Raw genomic sequence first — 18,565 nt, forward strand, 5'->3', positions numbered from 1 at the left:
GCAGGAGTCTACCGTATACCATGCAGCTGTGGACAAGTCTACAGAGGGACCACCAAACACAGCATTGCCCAAACACGAATCAAGGAACATGAAAGGCACTGCAGACTACTTCAACCAGAGAAGTGAGCCATAGCAGAACCCCTGATGAACCAGCCTGGACACAGCAGATTATTTGAGAACACAGAAATGCTGGACCACACGAACAACCACCATGTCAGACTACACAGAGAAGCCACTGAAATCCACAAGCATGTGGACAACTTCAACAGAAAGGAGGAGACCATGAAAATGAACAAAATCTGGCTACCAGTATTAAAAAAACTCTAAAATTGCAACAGCAAAACAGCAGAGAGGAAACAACCAGGCACATCTTAACACCTCTCAACAAAAGATTTTCCCAGGCTAAGCCAGGCCTTCAAATGCTAATGAAGGTGGTCAGTTATTTATTTATTTATTTATTTGCTTCATTTTTATACCGCATTTATCAGCCTGTTCGGCGACTCAATGCGGTTTACAATATAATTCATATAACAAACAATAATTAAGACACATCGTACACGGACAAACAAAACACATAATCATCAACGCCTCAGTGAAATCAGATCCCGTTCTCATACTCCTTCTGCCGTTCCTTGTTCAATTATACCGTCGTCATGAGTTCAATTGCATTGTTAGCCGAACGCCTGTTCATAGAGCCACGTCTTGACCCTCCTCCGAAACGCCAGCAACGAAGGGGCCTGCCTGATGTCCGCGGGTAGGGCATTCCATAGCCGAGGGGCCACCACCAAGAAGGTCCTGTCTCTCGTCCCCGCCAACCGCGCTTGTGACGCTGGCGGGACCGAGAGCAGGGCCTCCCCGGACGATCTTAACGTCCTCGCCGGTTCATAGGTGGAGATGCGTTCGGAGAGGTAAGTGGGGCCGGAACCGTTTAGGGCTTTATAGGCTAAAGCCAGCACCTTGAATTGTGCCCGGTAGCAAATTGGCAGCCAGTGGAGCTGGCTCAGCAGAGGAGTGGTGTGCTCCCTGAGTGCCGCTCCTGTTAGCAACCTGGCTGCCAAGCGCTGGACCATCTGAAGCCCGAGGCAGTCTTCAAGGGCAACCCCACGTAGAGCGCGTTGCAGTAATCTATGCGGGATGTGACAAGCGCATGGACTACCGTGGCCAAGTCAGACTTCCCAAGGTACGGGCGCAGTTGAAACATTCACACCTAGCTCCAGCAGGGAAGAGCTCTTTGCCCTACCCCAGCCATTCCACAGATATATAAACCCATTGTCCTAACTCCAACAGACCTCACTACCTCTGAGGATGCTTGCCATAGATGCAGGCCAAACGTCAGGAGAAATGCCTCTAGAACATGGCCCTATAGCCCGAAAAAACCCACAAGAACTTAGTTTCTTTTGTAACTCAAAGCCTGCAGAGTCCTTATTTTGCAACTCAGTGTCTGCTTGACAGAGTTACAGTTCGCAAGGCATCCTGAGGGTACCTTGAGAGTGTACTAGATCTCCTTCAGAAAGAATACAACTACAAATACTAGGGCTGGTCAATTCGTTTCGTTAATTCGTAATTCGTTAAAAAATTCGTTAATTTTTGAATTACGAAACGATTACAAAACATTTTTTTTAACCTGGAAGTGTTTTTAAATATCGAAACGGCAGGCGCCAAAAATTTTTGTATTTCCGTCCATTTCGGAAATACGTAAGATGGCCGCCTGCCGATGCTTGCTGAGAGGGGCGAGCGAGAGGGGCGAGCGAGCGGCGAGCGAGAGGGGCGAGCGAGCGGCGAGCGAGAGGGGCGGAAGCACTCTCTCCTGACATTTCACCCACATCTATGGCAGGCATCCTCAGAGGTTGAGGTCTGTTGGAAACTAGGCAAGTGGGGTTGATATATCTGTGGAATAATGTTCAGGGTGGGAGGAAGAACTCTTGTCTGCTGGAGCGAGAGGGGCGAGCGAGCGGCGAGCGAGAGGGGCGAGCGAGCGGCGAGCGAGAGGGCCCGCCAGAGTGAGTGCCTGCCTTCCCTCCTTAATAATAATTAATAATAATTAATCCCTATTCTACTAAATTAATAATTAAATTTAAAAAATATTTAAAAAATATTGAAAAAAAAAAGGGCGCCATCTTTACAAAATGTTTTGTAAATATTTACGAAATTTCGTAAATACCGAAACTTTTTTTTGGGAAAGTTTTGTAATTATTTTAAATATCGAAACAAAAAAAAAACCCCAATTACAAATCGATTTTAGAAACAAATTTTTGCGTTGTTACCCAGGCCTAACAAATACAGCACTTCATAGGCCAGCAAATTGGTATCAAACTGACAGAACGATGTTGTGGAGATACACTACAAGCTGCATTCTATTGTTCCTCCCATTGAGTCAACAGCTTTTGATCTGTCGAAGGCTTTCATGGCTGGAATCACTAGGTTCTTGTGGTTTTTTTCGGGCTATAGGGCCATGTTCTAGAGGCATTTCTCCTGACGTTTCGCCTGCATCTATGGCAAGCAGCTCACCTCTGAAGATGCTTGCCATAGATGCAGGCGAAACATCAGGAGAAATGCCTGTAGAACATGGCCCTATAGCCCGAAAAAACCCACAAGAAAAAACCCTCACTACCTCTGAGGATGCTTGCCATAGATGCAGGCGAAACGTCAGGAGAAATGCCTGTAGAGCATGGCCCTATAGCCCGAAAAAACCCACAAGAAAAAACCCTCACTACCTCTGAGGATGCTTGCCATAGATGCAGGCGAAACGTCAGGAGAAATGCCTGTAGAACATGGCCCTATAGCCCGAAAAAACCCACAAGAACCTAGCTTCTGATCTGTTTCTGGTCCGAGTTCAAAATAGCTCAGGTCTGGCACATCCGAAGGACCCTATTCTCCCATATGAGTCTGTTTATGTTTTGAGATCTCGTCTTTTTGTGTCAATGAGTTTTTGACGAGAGATTGCTTAGGGGAAATGGGCTTTGCATAATGTTTTGTGTCGTTCGTATAGTCTCTTTTTCTTGGTCATGCTTTTCACTTTTTTCAATTCTACTGATATATATATATATATATTCTTATATATATTCTTTAAAATAATTTCATATTTTATGGCTTGCATTTCACTTAGGACGTAGGTCTCAACAGCCTTATATGTGCGCAACATGGAATTGAATAGTTTTCACCATCGCCTAATGATGTGATGGCGTTAAGAGTACCGGTTATGCAACGGCGGAGTGACCATGCACCAACACACGACTTTAACTTCCGTGGATCAATGCTATGGGATCCTGGGAGATGTAGTCTAATGAGGCCCCAGCACTCTTTGGTAGGGAAGGCTAATGACCTTCTGAAACTGTAACTCCCAGGTTTCCATAACATTGAGCCAGGGCAGTGACAGTGGTGTCAAACTGCATTAATTCTTCAGTGTAGATGCAGCCCCTTGCTCCAATAGTGAATAAAAGGGCAAGATAGCAACAATAACAATAGGATTTCCCTATATGTTGGCCTTTTCCTCAACCATTGATTCAGTGGGTCTACTTGAGGAAGGACAAACCCACTTCCCTCAAGCTACCATAAAACTCCATGTACAATGGACCCCAAGGCTATGTCCCTGGCTTGGGTTTTGCTTTCCTAGCATTGTTCAAAGTAGTTTTTACACTCAGGAGGAGAGAAGGGAAATCAGCTCATCCCCTTAAAAAGTTTTTTTCAAAAAGACAAGAGTCACTAATGCACACTTGCCCACAGAGAGGCCACTTGGGAATAGGTTCCACGATGCAAAATGGCACAAAAGCAAAGCTCCTGAACGCAAGAGGCTGCGGCGGGTGCGGCCCACGACAGCAAGGTTGGCCAACCCAACACGCACACACACACGCACACACCTGGCCAGGGGAAAGGGGCCGGAGGGAGGTTTGGGGGGCTCCTCTGCGCCCTCTCTCAATCCGACCACTCGTTCTCGTCCAGCTCCGAGTCGTCGTCCGACTCGCTGTACTCCACGGCAATCCGGCGGGAGAGGATCGTGGCCACGTCGTTGCCCACCGGCTCCTTCTTTGCCTCCTGCTCCCATTGCTCCTGGACTTTCCGGAGCTGGATTCCTGCATTTGCAAAGAAAGAAAAGGTCTTAGTCTCCTCTCTGCATCAATAGGAGCATAGTGTCTAGATCTAGGGAAGTAATGCTCCCCATGCTCTATTCCGCTTTGGTTAGACCACTTTACCTGGAATATTGTGTCCAATTCTGGGCACCAAAATTCAAGAGGGATATTGACAAGCTGGAATGTGTCCAGAGGAGGGCGACTCAAAAGATCAAGGGTCTGGAGAACAAGCCCTATGAGGAGCGGCTTAAGGAGCTGGGCTCTGTTATTTAACATCTATATGCGACCACTTGCTCAGCTGGTTCGAGGTTTTGGGCTGGAGTGTTACCAGTACGCTGATGACACTCAGCGGGTGCTGAAGATGGGAGGCCGACCGGACTCTGTACCCGATTGTTTCCATCAGTGCCTCGAGGCCATGACTGGATGGCTGCATGCCAACAGGTTGAGGGTGAATCCAGCAAAGACGGGCATCCCATGGCTGGGTCAACCGGGCAGTGGGGACATCCAGCTGCCCACCCTGGATGGCGAGGCCCTACGCCCGTCCTCGTTGGTCAAGAGTCTGGGAGTCCTTTTGGACCCTCTGCTGAGGATGGAGGCCCAGGTCTCCGCCGTGAGCAGAACCGCCTTCTTTCTTTCACCTGCGGCAGGCTAGACGGCTGGCCCCCTCCCTGTCCAGGGACGACCTAGGCACGGAGATCCAGGCTACGGTCATCTCAAGACTGGACTACTGTAACGCCCTCTACATTGGCCTTCCTCTGTCGGTGATCTGGAAGCTCAAGCTGGTACAAAATGCAGCTGCTCAGCTTCTTGCGGGAATTCTGATGAGATGCCACATAACACCAATCTGACTGCAGATGCATTGGTTGCCAGTTGAGCACCGGATCACTTTCAAAGGGATGGGACTCACTTTTAAGGCCTTGCATGGTCTGGGGCCAATGTTCCTGAGGGACCGCCTCACCCCCTCCCAACCCCAGAGATCCCTCCGTTCTGAGGACCAAGATCTATTGGAAATCCCCAGTGTCAAGACCTTGCGTCTAACAGCAACCAGACGCAGAGCCTTCACAGCAGTGGCATCATCACTCTGGAATACTCTGCCACCTGAAGTTCGTGCCTTGCGGGACTTACCAGCTTTCCGCAGGGCGTGTAAGACAAACCTGTTCCGGCAGGCTTTTAATGTTTGATACTGTTGTTTTTAAATTGTTTTAAATGGCTTTTAAATTTTGTTAGATTTTAGCTATTCTTGTAAGCCGCTCTGAGCCCCAGGGGAGTGGCCGCATATAAGTTCAAATCATTAATAAATAAATAAATAAATAAATAAATGTTTAGCCTGAAGAAGAGAAGGCTGAGAGGAGATATGATAGCCATGTATAAATATGTGAGAGGAAGTCACAGGGAGGAGGGAGCAAGCTTGTTTTCTGCTTCCTTGGAGACTAGGACACAAGGGAACAATGGCTTCAAACTACAAGAGAATTTGAGGAAGAACTTCCTGACTGTGAGAGCCGTTCAGCAGTGGAACTCTCTGCCCCGGAGTGTGGTGGAGGCTCCTTCTTTGGAAGCTTTTAAGCAGAGGCTGGATGGCCATCTGTCAGGGGTGATTTGAATGCAATATTCCTGCTTCTTGGCAGAATGGGGTTGGACTGGATGATGGCCCAGGAGGTCTCTTCCAACTCTTTAATTCTATGATTCTCTGGTGAAGTAGGAGGATAATACTGGGCCTTGGGTTCCCCCAGATCTGATGGAAGCATGATGAGTATTACAAACGTCCAAGTACAGGCAGTCCCTGAGTTACAAACAAATGGCTAATAGTTAGGAACGGCAGTGAGACAACAAGGTCAGAGGAATCTACCCCAGGAAGGTAAATTCACTCCTGAAAGAGTGGTCATACGGAAAAGATGTCTCAGCTGAAGTTTTATCCCCAATCCTTGTTTCCACAGCAAGCCACATTTTTCAAATTCCTATGATCACAGGAACAGAAAGTGAGGTGAAATCTTCTGAAGAGGGGCACAGGCAGCGTGTTGGGTTGCCCAACCTTGCTGTCGGCAATAGAAGCTGCAAAGAAATCTTTCTTTGCAGCTAATATTGCATCTGCAAAGAACCGTCCAGCGGAGCAAGAAGAGCACTTTAACAGTGTCATGTGATAATCTCCTTGGTTATTTGCCATTGAAGAACTGATTAAGGAGCAGGCCCGTAGCCAGGATTTCGTTTGGGGGGGGGGGGGGCTGAATTTTTTTCAGGGGGGGTTTCGGGGGGGGGGTGAGTTTCGGTGGGGGGCTGAGTCTGAGTGAAAGAGGGTCTAGCTTAGCAAACCTTTTGTATCATTACCCCAATACCCCCATGCATATGGGATATATTGAGTATGGTGATCAGATCATGATATGAATAAACATAACAGTTTAAATAATGCACCAGGAAGGCCTTTTTGCGAACCACCATGAGAATTTCGGGGGGGGGGGGGGGGCTGAAGCCCCTCAACCCCCCCCCCCCCCGGCTACATGCCTGTTAAGGAGGATAAGGAACCTATTGCCACCATGAACCCCATGATCAATGCATCCATAATTGATTCAAAGTGGTGGTCAGTTTGAGGCCCAAATGCTTAAGCCAAGGAGAGCAATGGGACCAGGTGAGTGATCGGATCCAAGGACTGGAATTCTAGGGTCAACATCAATTGTCATGTATCATAATATGTCATATATAATATTCCTCCCAGCACCAACTGCCGCTCTGGGGCCAGAGTGAAGAAGGAGAGCCAGAAAGACATAGTTCTACCATATCTTCTGGGTCATTAGTTGGAAGCCCCTCCCCCTCCCTATCTAGGAACGACCTGGCTATGGTGATCCAGGCGACGGTCATCTCGAGGCTTGACTACTGTAACGCCCTCTACATTGGCCTTCCTTTGTCAGTGATCCGGAAACTGAAGCTGGTGCAAAATGCGGTGGCTCGTCTTCTCACTGGGGTGCTAGCGAGGTGTCGTATCACCCCAATCCTCCAACAGCTACACTGGCTTCCGATTGAGTACCGGATCACTTCCAAGGTGCTGGTACTCACCTTTAAGGCCTTATATGGTCTGGGACCAGCGTACCTGAGGGCCCGCTTATCCCCCTACCAACCCCAGAGATTACTTCAGTCCAAAGACCAAAAATAGCTTGAAGTCCCCAACATCCGGACGTATCATCTGTCCTCTACTAGGCAGAGGGCCTTCTCGATCGTGGCCCCTTATTTATGGAATGCCTTGCCAGTTGAAATCTGATCTATCCGAGACCTACTTGCTTTTCAGAAAGCCTGTAAAACCTTTCTTTTCCAACATGTTTTCGATGGGTGAATAACTCGGGACTATGTCTGTTCTTTAATAGAACAGAATCAAAGAGTTGGAAGAGACCTCCTGGGCCATCCAGTCCAACCCCCTGCCAAGAAGCAGGAATATTGCATTCAAATCACCCCTGACAAATGGCCATCCAGCTTCTGCTTAAAAGCTTCCAAAGAAGGAGCCTCCACCACACTCCGGGGCAGAGAGTTCCACTGCTGAACGGCTCTCACAGTCAGGAAGTTCTTCCTCATGTTCAGATGGAATCTCCTCTCTTGTAGTTTGAAGCCATTGTTCCATTGCGTCCTAGTCTCCAGGGAAGCAATAAACAAGCTTGCTCCCTCCTCCCTGTGGCTTCCTCTCACATATTTATACATGGCTGTCATCATATCTCCTCTCAGCCTTCTCTTCTTCAGGCTAAACATGCCCAGCTCCTTAAGCCGCTCCTCATAGGGCTTGTTCTCCAGACCCTTGATCATTTGAGTCGCCCTCCTCTGGACACATTCCAGCTTGTCAATATCTCTCTTGAATTGTGGTGCCCAGAATTGGACACAATATTCCAGGTAAAGTGGTCTAACCAAAGCGGAATAGAGCATGGGGAGCATTACTTCCTTAGATCTAGACACTAGGCTCCACTTGATGCAGGCCAACATCCCATTGGCTTTTTTTGCTGCCACATCACATTCCTGGCTCATGTTTAACTTGTTGTCCACGAGGACTCCAAGATCCTTTTCACACGTACTGCTCTCGTACTGCGAAAAAACACCGTATATAATACTAATATTGTGCTATGCTAATAATATAGTATATAGTATGTACATATAACTTGTAAGCCACCCTGACTCCCCGTCGGGGTGAGAAGGGCGGCATATAAATGCCACAAATAAATAATAATATTGTGCCTAGAAAGGAACCCACACAACCACTGAGAGTAATAAAGAAGCATTATTTGCAGATATAAGTGATGTTGCTGGAGACACTCACCTCTCCGGATGGCGGCCAAGAGGTCACTCCTGGCGTCGCTTATGGGGAGGAGTGCGCCCTGGCCCTTGCGGGGCTCCACGCTTGCGGCCGGAGGGGAGGCAGAATGGGCAGGTGAGGCGATCATGGTGGGGGGGCCAGGTGGTGGTGGCGGCGGGGCCACAGGGGGGCCCATGGTGCCAGTCTGCGGGGGAGAGGCGGAGTAGGGGCAAGGGGGAGCCGGGGGTGGGGAGGGGGCGTAGGAGGGGTGGCCGGCAGCTGAGGACGATGCCACGCTGATGGCCGGAGGGGCGGCGATGGGGCTGTCGAAGGCGGTTTGGGCCGAAGGAATGACCGGGGGAGGCGGTGGAGGGGCCGGGGGCACAAAGTATTCGGCCATCGGTACCTGCTGCGGGCTGAAAAAGGGAGAAAAAAGGGGAAAGGAGACATTGCAAACAATGGAGGCAGGTGCAACAAAAGGAGAACAGGTGCCCCCCAATTTCTGACATCCAACACTTTCCCACCTTTTTAACGTTATACCCAGAACCTATCTATTTGGGGTGGGCACTCTTACGTCGAACTTGAACAACACAACTACGGCCAAACGAAAATTTTAATCTCTGAATCTTTTTGTACAGAACTCATTCCTGCTCCCCTCTTGTGGAAAGACTACCCAAAGACCAGAGCATTTCTCCCCATTTCCTGCGTTAATTCGTCCATCAGTAGACATTATTTCACTGCACACATGCTTTTTCTTTCATGTCAGAAGCAACTTGAGAAACTGCAAGTCGCCTCTGGTGTGAGATAATTGGCCATTTGCAACGACGTTGCCCAGGGCACACCTGGATAATGGATGATTTGACATCCTGTGGGAGGTTTCTCTCCTGTCCCTGCATGAGAACCTAGAGCTCAACAGACGGGAGTTTACTAGGCTTGTTTGATCGTGTTCGTTAGTTTCTAAAGTCGTTATGAATTCGTATTTAAATTAGCTTACGATCCAATATTGAGCCATGCAAGAATAGTGTGAAGAGTAATTACGAATCGAAACAATTTTTCCAATTTTTTGTAATTATTTCGTAATTATTTGTGCAATCGCGTCCGCCATTAACGAATCAATTCGCAATTAACGAAATTTCGTAAATTTCGAAATTTCGAAATCTTAAATTTCGGAAGTCCTCCGAAATTCGAAACGCTGGCGCCCACTGGAAACGAAGTGAGTTTAGAACCAATTTTTTTCTTGATCAAACAAGCCTAGAGTTTACCCCACTCCCTGGATTCGAATCGCCAACCTGTCAGTCAACCACTCATGCCAACCCAAGGGTTCAACTCATTGTGCCATTGGGGGTTCCTAAGTGTGTTAACTAAGCAACTAACGTATCATACTAGTGATGGATAATGTGCTGAATCTTCACAAAGAAATACACTGCGCCTTTCATCTTGTAAAGACTTCCTCTGCCCCAATCTTGACTAGAAACAAGGAAACTGACATGCCACCCTTTCCAAAGAGCTAAAGATGGTGCAAATTCCACCCATAGACAATGACATCTATGCCAAAGGGGATCCAGAACTACATGGAAGAGCAGGATTTGTGTCTTTCGTTCATTGAGAGGGGATTCATTGATTGGGAGCCATGAGCCTGGTATCTGTATCTTTCGTTTGATTCATGTTTTCATTTCGTTCTGTCCATTTGGATGGCACAGAACGGGAAGGCCCCTCCAGGAATGAAAATCCCGCTTAGATTACTGCAACGCTCTCTACGTGGGGTTGCCTCTGAAGACTGCCCGGAAGCTGCAGCAAGTACAACGCGCGGCAGCCAGATTACTAACGGGTGCTGGGTACAGGAAGCACACCACTCCGCTGTTACTCGAACTCCACTGGCTGCCAATTAGCTTCCGAGCACAATTCAAAGTGCTGGTGTTAACCTATAAAGCCCTAAACGACTCCGGCCCTGTTTACCTCTCCGAACGTATTCTCCCCTACGAACCATCAAGACCATTAAGATCGTCTGGAGGGGCCCTGCTCTCGGTCCCTCCGCCTGCACAAGCACGGCTGGGGGGGATGAGGAACAGGGCCTTCTCGATGGTGGCCCCTCAACTTTGGAACTCCCTGCCATTAGAGATCAGAACTGCCCCCTCCCTCATTTACGAAATTTCGTAAATATACGAATCGATTCGTTAATGGCGGACACGATTGCGCAATACGCGAAAAAAAACCTCCAAACAGGACAGGGGGAACTTCTGAAGCTTCCCTCTCCCTCTGTGGTTAACTGTTGGTGTGATAAAACTAACAACAACTATATATATTATATTATATTATCAAAAAACTGTCCCAAGCCCATAGCACGTCCAAAAGCAGAAGATTAAGTCAGAATGTCCATCCAAAAACAATCCGAAGTCAGAATGGAGTCCGCACTTACAGGAATCCAGTCTTTAAAACGCTTTAAAACAGCTTGTCTTAACCCAGCTAAACGTCTTCCTATTATTATTATTCTATATTATATTATATTATATTATATTATATTATTATTATTAAGAATAGATGGCCATCTGTCAGGGGTGCTTTAATATACAATTATATTAATATAATATAATAACATACAATTATAACATATAATATAATAATAATATAATATAATAATAAACAATTATAATAATATAATATACAATATTAATATAATATAATAATACATACGGAAATACTTACGAAAATTGGAAAAATTGTTTCGATTCTTAATTACTCCTCACACTATTCCTGCATGGCTCGATATTGGATCGAAAGCTAATTTAAATACGAATTCATAACGAGTTTAGAAACCAACGAACACGATCAACCAAGCCTAGTACCGGCTCCAAGTCTGCCTTTTGGATCAATTGCCATGCTCGAGCATGCCAGGGCCTGCACCCGAGCACCGAGTAAGAAGTGCTTGGTGCTTGGGTGCAGACCCGGGCACTTTGGGACTATGTATCTAGACCTCCCAGGGCCTGCAGCCTAGTGCTTTTTTTTTTTTTTTGTCGTGTCAGGAGCGACTTGAGAAACTGCAAGTCGCTTCTGGTGTGAGAGAATTGGCCATCTGCAAGGACATTGCCCAGGGGACGCCCGGATGTTTTTGATGTTTTATCATCCTTGCGGAAGGCTTTTCTCATGTCCCCGCATGAGGAGCTGGAGCTGATCGAGGGAGCTCATCCCGCTCTCCCCGGATTCGAACCTGCAACCTGTCGGTCTTCAGTCCTGCTGGCACAGGGGTTTAGCCCACTGCACCACCGGGGGCTCCCATTGCTTACTCGATGCTCAGGTGCAGGCCCTGGCAGGTCTGGGCATGGCAATTGATCCAAAAAGCAAACTTGGAGCTGGTACCCTCTCCCGCCTGCCTTTCGTATCGAGTTTATTTTCGTTCCAGGAGGGGCCTTCCCGTTCTGTGCCATCCGAATGGACAGAACAAAATGAAAACATGAATCAAACAACTTGGCATTTGGGTGCAGGCTCTTGTAGACCAGGGAGTTTTGGGTCTACACGCCCGGGCTACCAGGGCATGCACCCGAGCTCCAAGTAAGGAGTGCTTGGGTGAAGGCCCTGGCAGGTATGGGCATGGCAATCGATCCAAAAAGCAAACCTGGAGCTGGTACTCTCTCCCGCCTGCCTTTCGTATCGCGTTTATTTTTGTTCCAGGAGGGGCCTTCCCATTCCGTGCCATCCGAATGGACAGAACAAAATGAAAACATGAATCAAACAACTTGGCATTCGGGTGCAGACTTTTGTAGGCCAAGGAGTTTTGGTTCTACACGCCCGGGACTACCAGGGCATGCACCCGAGCTCCAAGTAAGGAGCGTTCGGATGCAGGCCCTGGCAGACCTAGGCACTTTGAGCCTATGATTTGGGTTTTGGAGCAAGGCCACTGGCAATAAATATGATGAGTCTTCAGCCCCAGCCAGGGAGCCCTTCAGGGAGCCCTAGATGAAGGTGAGGCAAAACCTGTCCAAAATGCACACTGCGAAGGGGAGTCTGGTTGGGAGCCCCCCCTTTTAATAATGGGCCAAAAAAAAAAAAAACCCAGAAACAAATATCTACCTTCTCAATTTTGGCAGAGTCAGTAGAAATGGATCTGGGACCCCACCAATCCAGCCAGGACATGTAACGAATCAAGGTTTACCCCGAATACACATGACTATTTTTGGGACTGATTCGTCACCGGGATGGCAAAGATTAGGAACAACTACAGCAGAACTTAATAAACGGAAGTGGAGCTAAATGGGTCGGCTTTTTGGAGAGGAGGGTGGAAATGTTTCTCGCTCAGTCTACTTGTCCGAAGTCCACCCACCCGAAATTCAAGCGTGTTCGGTCCAGTTTCAACCTGACACCAGTGCTGCTTTCCAAGGTTGGGGAGATGGATGCTGAGTTTCCACAGGGCAAACCATGGTGTGTGTTTACATCCAGGGAGAAAGGAACGGGGTGAACAACGGTGAAGGTTCAGCCAAGTGGCTCTAATGGGACCCCAAGGCAGATTTTTTTATTGAAGGACATACATTGGGTTGTTAGGTGTCTTGTGTCCAAATTTGGTGTCAATTTGCCCAGTGGTTTTTGAGTTCTCTTAATCCCACAAACGAACATTACATTTTTATTTATATAGATAATAATAATAATAATAATAATAATAATAATAATAGTTAATGGGTCGGCTGTAGCCCAGCTGGTTAATCTCCAGCAGCAATAGATCACTGCCAACTGGAAGGTGTCATTCGAAGCCCAAGTTGGACTGAGCACCTGACTGTTAAGCCTAGCTTACTGTCCACCTAAGCAGTTCGAAAACAGCTGATCTGTGAGTAGAGAAGTTAGATACTGTTTAAAGTGGGGAGGTATTTTACGACACCATAAAATACCAGCAATCAAAGAGCAAAGAGGAAATAGTAAAGGTAAAGGTAGTCCCCTGACATTAAGTCCAGTCATGTCTGACTCTGGGGTGTGGTGCTCATCTCCATTTCTAAACCAAAGAGCCAGCGTTGTCTGTAGACACCTCCAAGGTCATGTGGCCGGCATGACTGCATGGAGCGCCGTTACCTTCCCGCCAGAGCAGTACCTATTGATCTACTCACATTTGCATGTTTTTGAACTGCTAGGTTGGCAGAAGCTAGGGCTGACAGCGGAAGCGCACACCGCTCCTTGGAATCGAACCTGCGACCTTTTGATCAACAAGATCAGCAGCTCAGTGCTTTAACCGACTGCGCCACTGGGGGCTCTAGGAAATACTATGATCAAAATGCCTTGCCGTCATAGTGGATTAAGCGACAGCACCCCTTGTGGCTGGAATCCAGCATAACCTCCAGTCGCCGAAGCTGGAAAATGCCCAAAATACCTCTATCTGTCTGTCTATCAGTATGTCTAAAAATAGCAAAAATGTTTGCCATGTATATGTGCATTGTGATCTGCCCTGAGTCCCGTTCAGGGTGAGAAGGGTGGAATATAAATAATGTAGTGCGGAATATAAATAATATACTGCCCAATCCCTAACTTATGGTTTTGATTTCCCAGCACTTTGCTTCCAGCCCGGCCCTACAGGTTTGCATTGGACAAGCCCTTGCCCTGCCTGATCAATCCTGGACGTGCCCACTTTTCCTGGCTACTGGTTACGATGTTGGCTGAGGTTTTTAAAGATGTTTTTATTGTTTTGACTATTATTTACTGTGACGTGTTATATGTCTTAAGTATGTTACGTCGTAATTCTTGTTTATGCTTGGGCTTGGTCGCTATGTAAGCCGCCACACGTCCCTTTGGGGAGATGGTGGCGGGATATAAGAATATAATAATAATAATAATAATAATAAATAAATAAATAAATAATATTTTAGCAATGACCCACCTCAAGCCATGAGGAAAGCCAGGCAATAAATAAATAAATAAATGCATTATTATTATTATTATTATTATTATTATTATTATTATTATTAGAAACACAACAAGATGAGTCCACAGCAGACACTCTGCTGGCTGTTGTACGAATATTATTATTATTATTATTATTATTATTATTATTAATAAACAAATAATAGTTTAGTAATGCTGTAACCCACCTCAAGCCATGAGGCGAGCCAGGCAATAAGTAAATAAATAAATGCATTATTATTATTATTATTATTATTATTATTAGAAACACAAGATGAGTCCACAGCAGACACTCTGCTGGCTGTTGTATTGGATCACACCTCGGACACTTCCCAAGTTTCTAAGACTATGTGATGTATTGGCGAATAATGCATGCAGATCCCAGTAAGGTGGCCTTCTGCAGTTGGCAGATGGTAATTTTGTCAGTGCCGATTGTGTTTAAGTGCAGGCCAAGGTCTTTAGGCACTGTACCCAGTGTGCTGATCACCACTGGGACCACCTTGACTGGCTTGTGCCAGAGTCTTTGAAGTTCTTTAAATCCTTATTATTATTATTATTATTATTAATATTAGAAACACCACAAGATGAGTCCACAGCAGACACTCTGCTGGCTGTTGTATGGGATCACACGTCGGACACTTCCCAAGTTTCTACGACTATGTGATGTATCAGCGAATAATGCATACAGATCCCAGTAAGGTGGCCTTCTGCAGCTGGCAGCTGGTCATTTTGTCAGCGCTGATTGTCTTTAAGTGCAGGCCAAGGTCTTTAGGCACTGCACCCAGTGTGCCAATCACCACTGGGACCCCCTTGACTGGCTTGTGCCAGAGTCTTTGAAGTTCGATCTTTAAATCCTCATTATTATTATTATTATTATTATTATTATTATTATTATTATTAGAAACACCACAAGATGAGTCCACAGCAGACACTCTGCTGGCTGTTGTACGAATATTATTATTATTATTATTATTATTATTATTATTATTAATAATAAACAAATAATAGTTTAGTAATGCTGTAACCCACCTCAAGCCATGAGGCGAGCCAGGCAATAAGTAAATAAATAAATGCATTATTATTATTATTATTATTAGAAACACAAGATGAGTCCACAGCAGACACTCTGCTGGCTGTTGTATTGGATCACACCTCGGACACTTCCCAAGTTTCTAAGACTATGTGATGTATTGGCGAATAATGCATGCAGATCCCAGTAAGGTGGCCTTCTGCAGTTGGCAGATGGTAATTTTGTCAGTGCCGATTGTGTTTAAGTGCAGGCCAAGGTCTTTAGGCACTGTACCCAGTGTACTGATCACCACTGGGACCACCTTGACTGGCTTGTGCCAGAGTCTTTGAAGTTCTTTAAATCCTTATTATTATTATTATTATTATTATTAATATTAGAAACACCACAAGATGAGTCCACAGCAGACACTCTGCTGGCTGTTGTATGGGATCACACGTCGGACACTTCCCAAGTTTCTACGACTATGTGATGTATCAGCGAATAATGCATACAGATCCCAGTAAGGTGGCCTTCTGCAGCTGGCAGCTGGTCATTTTGTCAGCGCTGATTGTCTTTAAGTGCAGGCCAAGGTCTTTAGGCACTGCACCCAGTGTGCCAATCACCACTGGGACCCCCTTGACTGGCTTGTGCCAGAGTCTTTGAAGTTCGATCTTTAAATCCTCATTATTATTATTATTATTATTATTATTATTATTATTATTATTATTAGAAACACCACAAGATGAGTCCACAGCAGACCCTCTGCTGCCTGTTGTATTAGATCACACGTTGGACACTTCCCAAGTGTCTGGGACTGTGTGATATATCGGCCAATAATGCGTGCAGATCCCAGTAAGGTGGCCTTCTGCAGCTGACAGGTAGTAATTGTGTCAGCGCTGATTGTCTTTAAGTGCAGGCCAAGGTCTTTAGGCACTGCACTCAGTGTGCCAATCACCACTGGGACCACCTTGACTGGTTTGTGCCAATCTTTGCAGTTTGATCTTTAAATCACCATAATAATAATAATAATAATTATTATTATTATTATTATTTAGACACTGCACCCAGTGTGCCAATCACCACTGGGACCACCTTGACTGGCTTGTGCCAGAGTCTTTGAAGTTCAATCTTTAAATCCTTATTATTATTATTATTAAATACTATTAATAAATTATTATTATTATTATTATCACCAATCACCACTGGGACCACCTTGACTGGCTTGTGCCAGTCATTGCAGTTCGATCATTAAATTACCATCATCATAATTATTATTATTAAATATTAAATATTATTAATACATTATTATTATTATTATTATTATCACCAATCACCACTGGGACCACCTTGTCTGGCTTGTGCCAGTCTTTGCAGTTCGATCTTTAAATCACCATCATCATAATTATTATTATTAAATATTATTAATAAATTATTATTATTATTATTATTATTATTATTATCACCACTGGGACCACCTTGACTGGCTTGTGCCAGTCTTTGCAGTTCAATCTTTAAATCACCATCATCATAATTATTATCATCATTATTACTATTAAATATTATTAATAAATTATTATTATTATTATTATTATTATTATTATTATTATTATTATTATTATTTTCCTATGAGGCTTCCAGGGATACAGAATTCCATATCTGCAAGATGAGACCAGGGGTGAGCCAAGGGTGTCCTCTGGACCACATACGAGCCCAACGGCACAACCCTTCGCGGAGGAAAGAAAGGAGGCAGGAATCCGTACCCGTAATCCTTGACTATCTGAGGCCGCGGTCCATTGAGCATAGTCTCTGCTGGCTGCGGCACATGAGGCTGCTGGGCTCGGCTGAGGCTGTTCTGGCGGCTGCCGGCTGTGGGGGCTCGGTAGACGTGCTCCTGGGCTTGGTGAGCCACCAGAAGGACCTCCTTGCTGTCCGCTGCCAGGTGGGAGCCCGGGGCTAGTATCTGCTGGGCAGGGTGGTTAGGGCTGGCCGGGTAAGAGTGGTCAGCGGCATCGGAGGCATACGATCTGCCACACACAAAAACACCAAAAGGTTGTACGGCTGGAGGGCAGGGGAGGGAGGGTAAAAGGGGAACACAGTGGGAGGGAGGACGGTGATGGTGTCTACCAGCGGAGGGGAAACAGCTTGGGGTGAATGGAGACACAAGGGACAAGCCTTTAAATTAGGGGTATTTGCCATATAAACACAAGTCTGACTCGGCTACCCAGACAACCCCCCAATTAGTGTGGATTCCAGTCCAAGATACGAGGGACGTTCATTAAAGATTTCTCCTGACCCACAACTACGAGGAGGGCGACTAAAATGATCAAGCGTCTGGAGAACAAGCCCTATGAGGAGCGGCTTAAGGAGCTGGGCATGTTTACCCTGAAGAAGAGAAGGCTGAGAGGAGATATGATGAGAGCCATGTATAAATATGAGAAGGGAATATGTTGTAGGGAGGGCGACTCAAATGATCAAGGGTCTGGAGAACAAGCCCTATGAGGAGCGGCTTAGGGAACTGGGCATGTTTAGCCTGAAGAAGAGAAGGCTGAGAGGAGATATGATAGCCATGTATAAATATGTGAGAGGAAGCCACAGGGAGGAGGAGGGAGCAAGCTTGTTTTCTACTTCCTTGGAGATTAGGACGCAGAACAATGGCTTCAAACTACAAGAGAGGAGATTCCATCTGAACACGAGGAAGAACTTCCTGACTGTGAGAGCCGTTCAGCAGTGGAACTCTCTGCCCCAAGGAAGTCATAGGGAGGAGTGAGCAAGCTTGTTTTCTGCTTCCCTGGAGACTAGGACGCAATGGAACAATGGCTTCAAACTACAAGAGAGGAGATTCCATCTGAACACGAGGAAGAACTTCCTGACTGTGAGAGCTGTTCAGCAGTGGAACTCTCTGCCCCAAGGAAGTCATAGGGAGGAGTGAGCAAGCTTGTTTTCTGCTTCCCTGGAGACTAGGACGCAATGGAACAATGGCTTCAAACTACAAGAGAGGAGATTCCATCTGAACACGAGGAAGAACTTCCTGACTGTGAGAGCTGTTCAGCAGTGGAACTCTCTGACCCAAGGAAGTTATAGGGAGGAGGGAGCAAGCTTGTTTTCTGCTTCCCTGGAGACTAGGACGCAATGGAACAATGGCTTCAAACTACAAGAGAGGAGATTCCACCTGAACATGAGGAAAAACTTCCTGACTGTGAGAGCTGTCCAGCAGTGGAACTCTCTGCCCCGAGGAAGTCATAGGGAGGAGGGAGCAAGCTTGTTTTCTGCTTCCATGGAGATTAGGACGCAAGGGAACAATGGCTTCAAACTACAAGAGAGGAGATTCCATCTAACACGAGGAAGAACTTCCTG

At 46.2% G+C, this 18,565-nt stretch overlaps 1 protein-coding gene across 3 annotated transcripts in view; it reads right to left on the reverse strand.

Annotated features, from left to right (window-relative positions):
- Positions 1-2,910: 2,910 nt before the first annotated feature.
- Positions 2,911-18,565, reverse strand: part of LOC132763103 (actin-binding protein WASF3-like) — a 75,652-nt gene continuing 59,997 nt past the window's right edge. For 2 of the 3 annotated variants that reach the window (XM_067471678.1, XM_067471676.1), the window contains exons 7-9: positions 16,972-17,235; positions 8,353-8,744; positions 2,911-4,070 (exon numbers count right to left, since the gene is read on the reverse strand). In XM_067471678.1, coding sequence (XP_067327779.1) covers positions 3,913-4,070; positions 8,353-8,744; positions 16,972-17,235 — 814 coding nt within the window. In that variant the 3' untranslated portion in view covers positions 2,911-3,912. The remainder of the gene's footprint in view (positions 4,071-8,352; positions 8,745-16,971; positions 17,236-18,565) is intronic. The other variant, XM_067471679.1, reaches the window with a different exon arrangement.

Source organism: Anolis sagrei, chromosome 10 (assembly GCF_037176765.1).
Source record: "Anolis sagrei isolate rAnoSag1 chromosome 10, rAnoSag1.mat, whole genome shotgun sequence".
In the NCBI taxonomy this organism is placed as follows: domain Eukaryota; kingdom Metazoa; phylum Chordata; class Lepidosauria; order Squamata; family Dactyloidae; genus Anolis; species Anolis sagrei.